Source organism: Erithacus rubecula, assembly GCF_903797595.1.
Source record: "Erithacus rubecula genome assembly, chromosome: 4".
Taxonomy (NCBI): domain Eukaryota; kingdom Metazoa; phylum Chordata; class Aves; order Passeriformes; family Muscicapidae; genus Erithacus; species Erithacus rubecula.
Genome location: NC_136686.1, coordinates 47,986,420 through 47,999,199, shown reverse-complemented (window position 1 = coordinate 47,999,199; position 12,780 = coordinate 47,986,420). Strand labels below are relative to the sequence as shown.

The following is a 12,780-nucleotide window of genomic DNA, read 5'->3' as shown; positions in this document are numbered from 1 at the left end:
GAGTGCTTGGCACTGCTAATAATGCAGGAGTTAGCAATTGTTCATAACACAGGAGTTAAAAGCAGCACAAGGGGATTGTCATGTCTTAATGAAGAAATACAAAGCCAAACATAATTCTGAACCTACACCCTCATGAGTTCAGAGATGATCTCTTTCAATTAATTACATTTTTAGAAACAAACAAGTAAAAGATATTTTTTCATTTTATATAGTTTCCTCAGCAGGTTTTGCAACTTTATGTCCACCATACCCCTTTGGGAATTTGGAAGACTGGAGTAACTTCACCCTCCCTGCATGTTTCCCCATTCCCCTTTATGCCCATTTCCTGCTTGCTTCCAACCATCCCTGTCTCCCTTCTAGAAAGAAAATGTTTACACCAGCCTCTGCCACCTCAGGCAGCCAGTAAGTCACCTGTGTGCTCTCTTCTGTACTTGTCAGGAACATGTAAAAACTGTACAATGACGTTGAAATCTGCCCTTCAACAAAATACTGGCAATGAGTCAGTGTGGTATCCCCAGCCTGACAGTCAGGCCACATGGGCTAGCTGCTTTCTCATTCTCTGCCACTTTCTCTGCAGAAGTTATTTCATGGCCTGATACCTACATTATAAAGTTCTGGGGTCATAGATTGTCTCTTTGGCCTTTGTAGCACTTTGGAGTCCTGGTCAATGATCAGGAGTCAAAGTGTTCCCAATGTAAGCTGTCACCATCTGTCTGGAGTGGCACTTGAAGGAATGTAATGCATGTCTTGCCACTGTCCTTTCCAACCAGTTCCAGCCCCTTCTGGAAGAGTCAGAGCTCTTACCCTACTAGTCTTAGTCTTTAAATCTTTTTAAGCCCTACAATAGTAGATTGCTTGCCTCTACCTTCTTTTCTTTCCTGCTTGCCTGAGCTAGTTCAAATTGCTTTCAAGATGCTTAAAATCAAGCAGAGATGTTGCCAAGAGCCAGGAAAAGGAGCAGGTCACCACTCAGCAAGGCCAGCACCCAGCAGTTCACCCTAGCACAGGGTAGATGGTGCAGGAAATGTCTATTTGCTTCTGGGCTGAAACAGGGCAGAGTTGATGTGTAGGGATGCTAGACCACTTGAGGATGTGCCATAAACGTCTTGGTAGTCTTAATTCAGTCAACTCTGTATAAGCTGAATCACTGAGGATGAGAAGATTTTAATGGCCTTTGCAGCTGGGCTAAAATTTAAAGTTTGTTGCAAAAACAGCAAAAGGCATACTTGGAATGCTATTCTGCTCAAATGAATATCTATCTAAAAAAAATACCCAAAGAATGTGCTTAAATACCTGCAATAGTTTTTGTTAATTTTTGTTAATATTTATTTGTCCTATCTTTATTAAAAAACAAAACAAAACAAAACAAAAACAAATTGTAGTTTCCAAAACATGAAATACACAACCTGAAATAGGCAGTGCAACATGGAAATAGCAGCCAATGATTTTGAGTTAAAGGCAACATGGAAAGCATGGCAACAAATTTGATTAAGAAGGGAAGAAAAACTAACTGTGAAAAAGCAAGATAAATATTACTGCTTCAAAGCTCTCTCCAAATATCTTCCCAATATTTTCCAAGATTGATAAAGTGTAGAGAAAATGTATTTGTATTTTTTCTTAACTAAATGTCAATATAGCACCTTATATGCCTTTTGTATTTGCATGCAATTGAACAGGACAGCTAAAGTTCATTTGTATAAGAATTTTAAAAATGCAATCACTCTAACATTTTTTAAAAGGAGGATTTTGAGTTATTTTATTAGTCACAGTCGTATACCATTTATGAATTCCTCATGATCTTTGCTCAAGTTCTTAAATTTTTTAAAATTCCTTTTCGTTGCAAAATACCAGTTGTCTTGCATGAACATCATAGCAAGAAACAAAAATGTAATGTATTACACTAGATATATTTTTCTATTATTTCCTGCTTGCCTACAGCTGGAAAAGGTAAGTTTTTAGTTGTTTCTCTGTTGCTTAAACATATTTGGTAACTGATCTTCTGTTACTATTTGACGATGTTATTTGTACTACTTGATTCATTCAAAAAGATGATCAGTCATGGATCTTTCTTTTAGAATTAAATCTAGCAAATGTTTATACTTTTAAATCCATACTTTTGCTTATTTTGCCCAAATTTTGTAATGGCAAGTTCTGCTTTCACAATCTGTAGTGTGTTCAATAGGTCACCTTACTCCTTGTGATCGTCTGGATATTGTATCAGTATGCTGGATCTGTTTTATTTGCAACATCCAATCCCCTAATTTTAAAATACTCGAATTGCTTGTCAGTAATTACATTTTCTCTCTTAAAAAGGGGAATATTTTATATTGGTGTGGTTAACCAGAGAAAAAAACAGGTTATTTTAAGAATGATTCAGATCTATATGATTTTCTACACAATGGCAAAAATAAATATTGGTACTCCTTCTTTTTTGCTTTTTCTTTTTTGTCCTATGTCTTACTGTGAATAATGTTTATAGTATATGACAAACCTGATATTCTTGTAAGAAGGAATACTTTAAAGAAATTATGAAATCAGTCATTTGCACATTACATATAACTGATTTGAAAAGAGTTTTATCTATGTATGGGCATTTTGGAAGCTACAGATAACTTCATACGTTGTTCAGTACTTTTGGCAATGTAGTTGTGTTGATATCAGTTGTTTGTCTTTGAATTAATGTGTTTAAATACAGTTAAATTGCACTAATTAAGAGACAGCATTTCCTGTACCTATGCCAAAAAATATGAGCTAGGTTTGTCATTAATGATAGGCTAGTCTAATGCTCATTGAAATATTGCTAATCTGTGTAATCACATATGCTACAGATCTTTCAAGCATTTAAAATACATGCTGCTGCTTCTCTGGGGTGATGGTCTCATACCTTACACCATCAACATATTGTCATCCTGTTTATTTGCTACATCCACCTTGCTGAAATCTGTCACATGGATTTGACTCTTGCTTTGACAATGCAAGCCAAGTGATATGAATTAGTTTCTGCATCTTTCTAGGATTTGATGTTGCAGATCCTTCAGCTTGAATTAAATAATTCTCCCATCCACAAATACAGCTGAAAGTTGGACTTGACATGGATCAATATGATCTGGGGCTAAATTTCTAAATGTGACTGATTATGTTAGCATCATGCCCACAGATCAATATTGAGTTTTATTATGAACCTGACTCTATAATTGGGTTTAATCAATAAACTTTTGTCTCCTTTCTTTAGAAATTTTAGATTTCTACTATGCAGGTTTTCAAAATTGCATTTAGGATACACTTAGATCCATACTTTTCTGGTAATGAATATAAAAAGACCTAGGTTTGAATTTAAAGGAACAAAGAGCTAAGGCCCTATTGAAAGGGGAAGTCAATTTTTAAGTTGATAGGACTGTTCACCCCAGTACAGTCTATAGAATCCAAGACAGCTAATGTGCTAATACATAACTAGTCCTTTTGGGCACTGTAAGGCTTTTTCTGTCCATACTAGATAGATAATTCACATTGAAGACTTTGACAAAACATAACATTAATGAAAGCAATCACTAGAGCTTCTCTTTTGATAAACCCGCGGGGTTTAAAGGCGTTGAAAGATGCAATCTGTGAAGAACAATAAATTTGGGCCTTTGATTGAAGTGCCATTTGGGATGGTATGCTTTCTCAATGTATTTACACAAAAATGCTGCTCCCTTTTTCAGTACACTTTGCTGGAAGGTTGAAGGAGCTCTTTGCCATTACTACATTAAGGTTTGTCTCATTAAAAGCCGAGTACAAAAAGAAGGCTGGAAATGACCTAGCTCAAGCCAGTGTGTTCATTTCTGCTCCAGTTTGCCATTTGAGAAGTAGGCTTCAAGCCATGATGAATATTTCTATTAAGTGGTACTTTGAACTGCAGTAAAGATGCTCTTTCTTTTCTGAAGAAACAAATGCATAAAATTGTTTGGGGTTCTTTTAGTTTTTTCTTTTTTTTTTTTTTTCTTTTTTTTTTTTTTGTGTACTTTGTGGTAATTTTGCTAAAATTAGAAAGAGAGCCATACTAAACCAGGAAATTACAGAATATTTTTCTTTTCTACTTCATAAAATTTTTCTTAAATTGAAATATTTGCACAGCCTACCAGAAAACAATGCTTTGATACTTTTTTAATGTGCTGTGTTGTGTTTTCTGGCAGCCTTCCTAAATTTTGGTTCACTTTTCAGTGGGTAGCAATTTTTTTCACTGCTACACTCCATAAATTGGTATAATAGAAAAATAGTTCAGTACTAATATGTCAGATTAAAAGACCAAGGTTCTATAATAATAACCTGCAAGCATCTCTCTGTATGAGGTATTTCTTTGAGATACTTTCAGAAAAGCTTGGACATTGAGACATGTATGGCATGCCTACACTGGCATTTGTAAGTCTGAACACACTCTCACATGTATTGTTCTGCACGTTTTTCCTTTGTATAACAGATACAGACCGTGGCCAGAAACATGGCATGGATGAGTTTATTTCTGCTAATCCCTGCAAATTTGACCATGCTTCCCTCTTTAGACTGCTTCAGAGACAGACCTTGGATCACAGATTGAATGACTCCTATTCTTGTTTGGTGAGTACTGGCTGGAAGATATAAAGAAGTGAGAAATAGTTGTTACAAAGTAGTTCTTTCTTCCTCGATCATTCAGCAACTGCAGTTGTAGGTGGAATAAAAGGTCCAATCGATTGGTTTTAAATTTGGAAATTACATACTTGCAAGTCTCTGCTGTGCCACTCAATAGAAAGCAAAGGGACACAAACTGTCTTCAATTTTATCAGGTGAAATTTATCATGTCCTCTGGGGAGGTTTGAATAAAAACAGAAACTTTTCACAATGGCAAGAACTCCTGTGGTATGATTTCCTGACTCCTGTACAGGTATTTTAAGGTCCAAATGTAGTTGGCCCATCTGAGACATTTTCGTCTGTCTTGTAATTCTTCATTCCCCTCTGATGTGAAGGAAAAACACAGAAGAAGGGAGACAAACCCATAAGCAATATGTACAGTACATTACCTGTAGTGTAAGTAACAAAGGGGTATAATTATTAAAGTAAATAGAATGTGATCTCTGTATAAAATTGAATGTTTTCCACATTCAAAGTATACCATCATTTCCATCATAAAAGGTAAGATGTTGGCTGCAGTTTCGTACAATCATTTTCTGTTCTGTGCTTTGTGAACTAGTTCAGGATGGGGCTGCTTCAGGTTTTGTTTTCATTAGAATAGAAAACCAGCAACAATCTTGTGGAAGTTCATCAGATTATACACACTTGTTAAACAGGTTTGTATGGGTCAGACCTCATAACTTCCTGAGGATTCATTTTTCACCTGATATCCTGGCTGAAACCGTGATCTCTCACTAAGGATCTAAAATGCCCAACAGCACATAATTATTTTTTTTTACTTTAATGTCCCAACAGCAACAAAAAAAAGATAATGGGGATTTTTACTTCTTTTTTCCATTGTTCTGACTAGTCTTATAATACTAAGATAATAATTGGAATTTTTAGGTTTGTTTACAGTTGTTAAAAAGAGGAAAAAAGTATTATTTGATGACAGTTGCCTCCTTTTAAAATACTGGCAGGTACGTATGTATAGGGAAGTTAAAGGTCTCATTTTCTGTCTGTGGGTTGCACACTGAATCAAAGAGGCCTGAAGGTACATCTGTACAAAGTAATTGGCACTCAAAGAGAAAATGGTTAGCTTTCTACCAGTGCACTGGGGTCAAACTCTTTTTTTATAATAATAATAATATAGTAAGACACTTAATATAACCTTGAAATCAGGAACTTTTAGAAGAGGTTAGGTGAAATGTACAGTGCTATAGCAACCATAAAGCAGATGTTTGTCATACCATTCTTTTTTAAATTCAGGTTTTAATAAGTGGAATGGGTGATAATTTTTTTTAAATTGCATATTTAACTACTTTTTTTTATTTTAAAAAGATTTGGAATGTCAGGGTAACAATAGGACATATGTAAGTGTAATTCTTCTTTTCTCTAAAAGTTCATTCCTATAATTTTTTAGAAACAATTCATCCCTTATTTCAACAAATGCAGTGTAGCCACACACGACTTGCAAAAAAAAAAAATTAAAAAGCATAGGAATTAATATTATGCAAAGTTCTCTAATAAATTTTTATATAAACTCATATTCTTTAATTCTACATTCTTCTTGGTATAGGGAAAGTATTGAGGAGATGAGGGATTTGAGGTTTTTTCAATTATAAAATAAAAAAAGTAGTGGTAATCTAATACCAACACTTTGTAGAATATAGTTGTTACGTTTGAGAGACTTGTACATGATATGGGATTGAACAAGAGCAAGGGAATCACATTTATATGAAAATCGACCATACAAACAGATCTTTTAAGAGAGACTGAAATTAAATTAATGAGCTCTTTAAATTTTTTTTCTTGTCACAATTATATCGTATGAGAATGAGCAGAAATTTTAATAGTTTGCTTTTGTACTGCGAGTCAATGATATGCAACATTTTGTTATGTTTTCCATAAAAACATAGGGGGAGATCAGTGACAATGACAATGTATTGAGAGAATATCAATCACAATAACCACTGTTGATTATATCTAGGGCTAGGGTACATATTATTGCAGAAATACAGTTAAAATCCCTTTTCTTTCTTCTTTCAATAGAATACCATATTTGTATCAAAACTGTGTGAGCTATATGAGGCATTGAAACATGATCAAATACTAGATTGATATCCTGAATACTGTTCTGTGTTCTAAACCTATATGTTCTCTAGATCAGCTGAAGCTGTTCTGACTTCAAAGAAATTAATTGGGAGCAATTTTTTAAAAAAAATATGAAATACCTTTGAGTTGGTTCTTGTTTGCAGATAATATGTTAAATTGAAGACTTTGGGGAAGACACACACAGCCTAAATTCCTCTCTCAAGCACATCTTTTAGTAAAGTTAAAATATTTTTTTTAACTGATTTGAATATATTTTTAAGTATTGTATAGTATTTTTGCTGATATTTTGTGCAAATACTAAACATCTGATCTTTCAGAAGTATTCACAAGCATTAGGGAAATATTGGTCTTCAGCTGCTATAGTGAAGTTATAAATTCATGAATCTGCAAAATCATTTTGCTTATTATTTGTATATTTGAGTTTCAGTATTTCTCAATCTCTCTTAAGCATTTGATGGGATGGAATGATGACAGGTGATGAGAGGGAAATATCACCACAATCCAAACAAGAACAAAGAAAAATGCTTACATAGAACAGCTGTGCAGTAGTTGCAGTTTTCCAAGGTTTATTTTTTCTCTTTGCTGCTTTTTGGAAGCTCACTGTGCTACTTCTTATCTTATTTCTGCATCAAGACTCAATTATATTTTTTACACTCTGGATTCACTCAAGAACTGTTTTTGTTGTATGAAGGAGTCTGTACTTTGCACGTCTGTGTCAGGGTTAAGCTGTTCTCATCAATACTGACTGAGAAAACTGTCCATAAGTTTGAGAATATCTAATAATTTTTTAAGGTCAAATCTTAGTCATCTTACTCAGATGGCTTTTAACAAGCTTCCTAGCTTCTCTTTATTAGTAAAAGTTGTTTTAAAAGTTGTTAGAAGTGCATGTATGTTACACGGATAAAGAGTTGAATTGTGGTCAGAATATTACAGCTGCAGCCACAGAGAACTGACCATCCAGAAACTGTGTTTTAATGTCCATGTTAATGCCCCTCAGAACTTCTTAAATTCTAGTTTGTATCTTACAATTCATTCCTAAAACAAAATTAATAATTTTAAAGTGTTAGTTTATTTTAGGTTTTGACATATAACTTATTTTGTACCAGATTTGTGAACAGTGTATTTCATAGCAGTGGTAACTAATAGCTGCAGATAGTTTCCTGACATGTAATCCTTTCAATAAGAGGGCTATTGTAGGATCCAGCTTCCCATGCCGTCAGCATTAGTCAGATAGAAATCATTCTAAAGTAGAAAGTTTATGTAATAAAAATCTGTGTTTCTGTTCTTTGATTTAAAGCCCAGAGTGGGAAAATAAATCTGCAAATGTGTGTTTTTTGCCTTCCAGGGCTGGTTTAGCCCAGGTCAGGTGTTTGTGCTGGATGAATACTGCGCTCGCTACGGGGTGAGAGGCTGTCACCGCCATCTCTGCTACCTCGATGAGCTGATAGAATACTCAGAAAATGGCTCTGTCATTGATCCCACCTTGCTCCACTACAGCTTTGCATTTTGTGCTTCTCATGTTCATGGTAACAGGTAATTTAATGATGTATTTTTTAATCCGTAGTATTTAAATTCATACTCTAAATAAAAGTGTTTATAGGCGCTTGCATTCACCGATTAAGGAACTGCACACAGCAGAAATAAGTTAATGAAAGTTTCTTCAGGGGTACTGGAGGTTCCATACAGATTACTGTTTCAAAAAATCTCCTTTTAACATGTACTGTCTTAATGCAATGTATTTTCAAGATAAAAGGAGCTCATCCTGTTAAAAGTGTAGTCTTCTTAATTCTGTATTTATGTTGTGGTACTACATGGTGTTTCCAGTAAAAATTTTGAAAAATTTTGCAGTTTAAGGGAAATTTTTACTCTTTTTCTGCAGTCTGTAGCTTGGCAACTAGTCATAGTACACTGAGTTCTTCTGTCTGTGCTATCACAAAGACAAATAACATATACTGGGAATTAGGTGTTAACCCCCAGCCAGGAAGAGCTAGGACTCTTTCCACTAGACAGGTAGACTGCTTCAGGAGCTTTTTACCACAGTGATTGTCTTGAGATGGTATCTTCATTCCACTTGCAAGTAAAAGACTTAGAAAAAAACTGTTACTTTGCTATTTTTGCCCATTCTTTAAAAGAAGCACTGCTTCATCTATGTCTTGCTTCGTCTGTGTCATTCCAGACTGTGAGAGGACAAGCTGTGCTGTTGGAGAGCAGCTATTGCAGATCAGACCATTGGATAGCTCAGGTCAGGAGGGAAGACAGGAGATCTCTAGGCAAACCTCCTGCATGAAGCAGGGTCAGTTACAAGGTCAGACCAGGTTGCTCAGGGCTTTTTCCAGTCAAGACTTTACCCAGTTTGAACTGTCTAATTTCAGTGTAGTTATATCTATTGCCTCTTGTCTACCACCCAGTATACCCAGAGGGCTGTCATTCAGTCCACCTCAACACCTCCTATTCTCCAGGCTGAGCAAGCTCAACTCCCTCAGCTTCACATCATAGCACATGCTCTGGTCTGTCACTGTCACAGTGGCAATTCAATAAACTTCCTCCCCATCTTCCCTGTATATAAGTGGGAAGTGAGGCAGGCAGTCAATCAAATTTTAGGGGAACGTGCATTTATTCCTATTTTATGCACTGGAGTTGTAGACTGCTGTATGAAATATGTTTAACAAGTTCAAAAATAGCAAGGAGAAACCCAATGGATCCTCCCAACTGATCCAGTCCTGCCACTAGGGGAAAACATCACAGTCCCAAAAAGAAATTACTTTCAGTAAATCCCCAAACTGAATCTTGATCAGGATTGGAAGAGAGATTTTCTGCTCAAGGTATATTCTTGTGTTGCTTTGCTACCAGTCAGCCACAGAGGCTGTTTTACTTGTCCTCGAGCCAGAGAAGAAGAGGTAATCCTTAGGAAGGATATTGTTTCCCTCACTGGCTCAGACAAAGCCTCAGCTGGAGCTGGGGATTTGTGACCTGAGTGATTTCATAGTGGTAGACTAACAATATATAATACGTGATAATAATATCCAAAATTGAAATGGTTTTGAATGTGCTTGAAATGCTGTCAAGAATCTTAACATTCATACCAGTAAGTTAGGAGATTTCTGGCTTTTATATGGTAACCTATTCTCTGTAAAAGCATTCTTCTTCATCAGTTCCTCAAGAACCTGACACATTCGTGTTTTCTATTGAGTCTACGTCTTTGTTGTTTCTCGCCTTTTTATTATTGGTTTCAACCTAAGAAGACAAACATATGTGATAATTGCTCAAACTTATTTCAAGAATTCAAAGAAAGGTAGATACATTTCTTTTTATTTCATAATTTGAGTGAAGGACAACCGTGCACGCAGTGCATGAAAATATCTCAGGGAGCACATCATTTACACAGTGGTAAGCACTCTGTATTCTGTCTATTCCTACAGTACAGATATTCTCTGAATAGCATTATGAGTGTTTTAGGAATAAAAGAAGTGTTGAACAGAGAGGGTCTGACTAGAACTGAGATATTGTAAAAAGGAAGAAAAAAGAAACATGAAGAAAAAAAGTAAGTCAAGGACAGAGGCAGACACACTCACTCAGAATGACAGACACAGATATATGAGCACATAATATACCCACTCATTCATTTACTGCAGCACTAAGAAATAGTAAAAGGTAAAAGAGAATTTCACAGACAATGCACGACAGGCCAAAGTTCTAGGCTGGTCCCTGGCATTATACATTTTTGTTTTGTAAGTCAGGCTGGGAATCAGAAAGACCACAGAACAAAGGGCTTTATACTCTGGCCGTGATGTATTTAATTGGTATGTCACCTTTGCTTCACAGGGGGATCTTAGACCCTCCCCTAGCCTGAGAAAGATCATCAAAATTGATCTCGAAGTCAGGTGGTGGAGGAGCATGTAGAAATGCTGCTGTATCTGTAGTTCATATTGTCCATTTCTTTATATATGAATTTTAAAATAACAGGCAATCTAATGTCATCAGTCAGATGATCAGATACAAGTGTCTCACCGTCATTTCTGGTGAGGAGAAATCTGAATCAGTTTTGGCTCTTTTCACCCTTCAAAATTTTTTCAACATGTTTTTGAACCTTCAGGTGTCTCCTGTGCTGTTTTGCTGTGCCCTAGGACTTGAAGCATGTTTCATGCTGCAGGCTGTCATCTTGCAGATTTTAACACAGTACCATGGGTTTATTTCAAAACATCTGGAATAAACGTGTAGAAGTTTTGTTGTTGTAGAGCTTCAGGGACATTTGGGGCACAGAAGAGACCTGAACTGAGCTCCAGAATAAGCTGTATGCAGCAGACCTTGTCTCCTGATCTCAGGACTAGGGATCAGTCTTCAGCTTTCTTTTTCTTTTTCCTGAGATGAAAATATAGACAGCAACTTCTGCTAGATTTATCAAGTATACCTGTACTTTGTGTGTCTTATGCCAGTGTTGTTGGTTTAGGAACAGAAATGTTTACTCGGGGTCAAAAACAATATGCCAAGTCCTAGACTGAGAAATTCAAAACTTATTTATCCTTTCCCTTTCCTGTTCGTTAGTCCATTATAGCTGGGCTATAACCAATTGCTATGTAGAAAAGTTATTTCTGCTCTTGCAGATGACAGTCTTAAGGCATTCTCTTCCTAAAAACTAACAAGGAAAATATTTCAGCAAAAACTGTATCTGTGCTGTTTAAATAAATGTACATCCTTGGTTTTGAGTCAACTATTTTCTTCTGTAAATAAAATCATCTTACATTGTCTGTACTTCTGGTGCTATATGGATTTACTGTTCTATCTCCTTTGGCTTCTCATCACAATGATTTTCTTCTGGAGTATTACATGATTATTCATATGAAACATTCTATATAGTTCCCATCAATATAGTTATTTCACAAGTAAACTTTTTGCTCTGCACTTATGCATAAACTTATTGCTGGTGAAAGTTAAATGGGCAGAACTATAGGACATTCCTGAATGATGACATTTCAGTCTAAACAGTCCAGGTAGGAGCTATTGTTTTCTTCCCCATCATGTTCACTCTTGTCTCCTGTTCATGCTGTGACTTCTATTCAGTCCCTCTTGTCTGAAATGAATGCTGGTGGGTATCACATGAAGTGTGAAGTGACTTCTTTCCACCTGCTGAGTTACAGGCTGAATTGAAAAATTCAAAATTCAAGCATATTCCCTTGCTATACCTTTCCTTATTCAGAAAGATATCTGATGAAATGGAAGTTCAGGTATGAGAAGGGAATGTGAAAGTAAAGCTACAAAAATCAGTATATAACTGAAGACGAATAGGTTGGGGGTATTTTGTCTTTATTGTAAAACTCTCAGCACATGTGTGTTTCCATAGAGCCATATTGAGTCATTTCCATATTGAGTCAGGGTTGTTCTAAGCCAGTCAGTCATCTATCTTCAGAATTCATCTGTTTGGAGTAAAAGAAGAGCAAGCATGTGCACTGTTTCCTCTTTCTGACTCCCAACTCTTTGCAGCTCAGATTATGCCCTGTTTGGTAACCTGGAGTGAGTCTCTATTTCAGGTACTTGTCCATTGCACCCCTGAACCACTGTAAGCCCTTTTCACCCTCAACACCTCTGACAGCAAGTTCCACAACTCAGCCCCTCTTGCTTGAAGAACTATTGCTTTGAACTTGATCCTACACATCTCATTTCATGCTCTGCTGCTATTGGAGAGGTAAAGGAAAAAAAAGAAAAATCTGATTCTGTCTCTTTGCTACTTAACATTCAAGAATTGGAAGTGAACAATGCAATGATTGCATTGGACAGAAGTTTTCTGCTAATTCCTTGTCCTTTTCTGGTGTTTGCAGTGCTGATTTGCTCATTTGACTACTACTGAACAGGGAATTCCATGGAATTATCCATCATAAAACCTGGATCTCCATTCTGAATAACAGCTGTGTTTTCCTTACATTTATCTATGTTTCTCATTGTTTTCTGTTGTATTTCTACCTGATTTCATGGGTCTTTCTGGAATCCCATATTATGCCACACAACTATCAGTAAAATCACATTTTCTATCACCTGAGTTCTCAGCTG

The 12,780-nt window shown here is 36.0% G+C and overlaps 1 protein-coding gene across 2 annotated transcripts in view; it reads left to right on the top strand.

Moving 5' to 3' along the window:
* Positions 1–12,780, top strand: part of CADPS2 (calcium dependent secretion activator 2) — a 280,136-nt gene that overhangs the window by 183,234 nt on the left and 84,122 nt on the right. For both annotated transcript variants that reach the window (XM_079303954.1, XM_079303955.1), the window contains exons 12-13: positions 4,457–4,593; positions 8,084–8,271. In XM_079303954.1, coding sequence (XP_079160080.1) covers positions 4,457–4,593; positions 8,084–8,271 — 325 coding nt within the window. The remainder of the gene's footprint in view (positions 1–4,456; positions 4,594–8,083; positions 8,272–12,780) is intronic.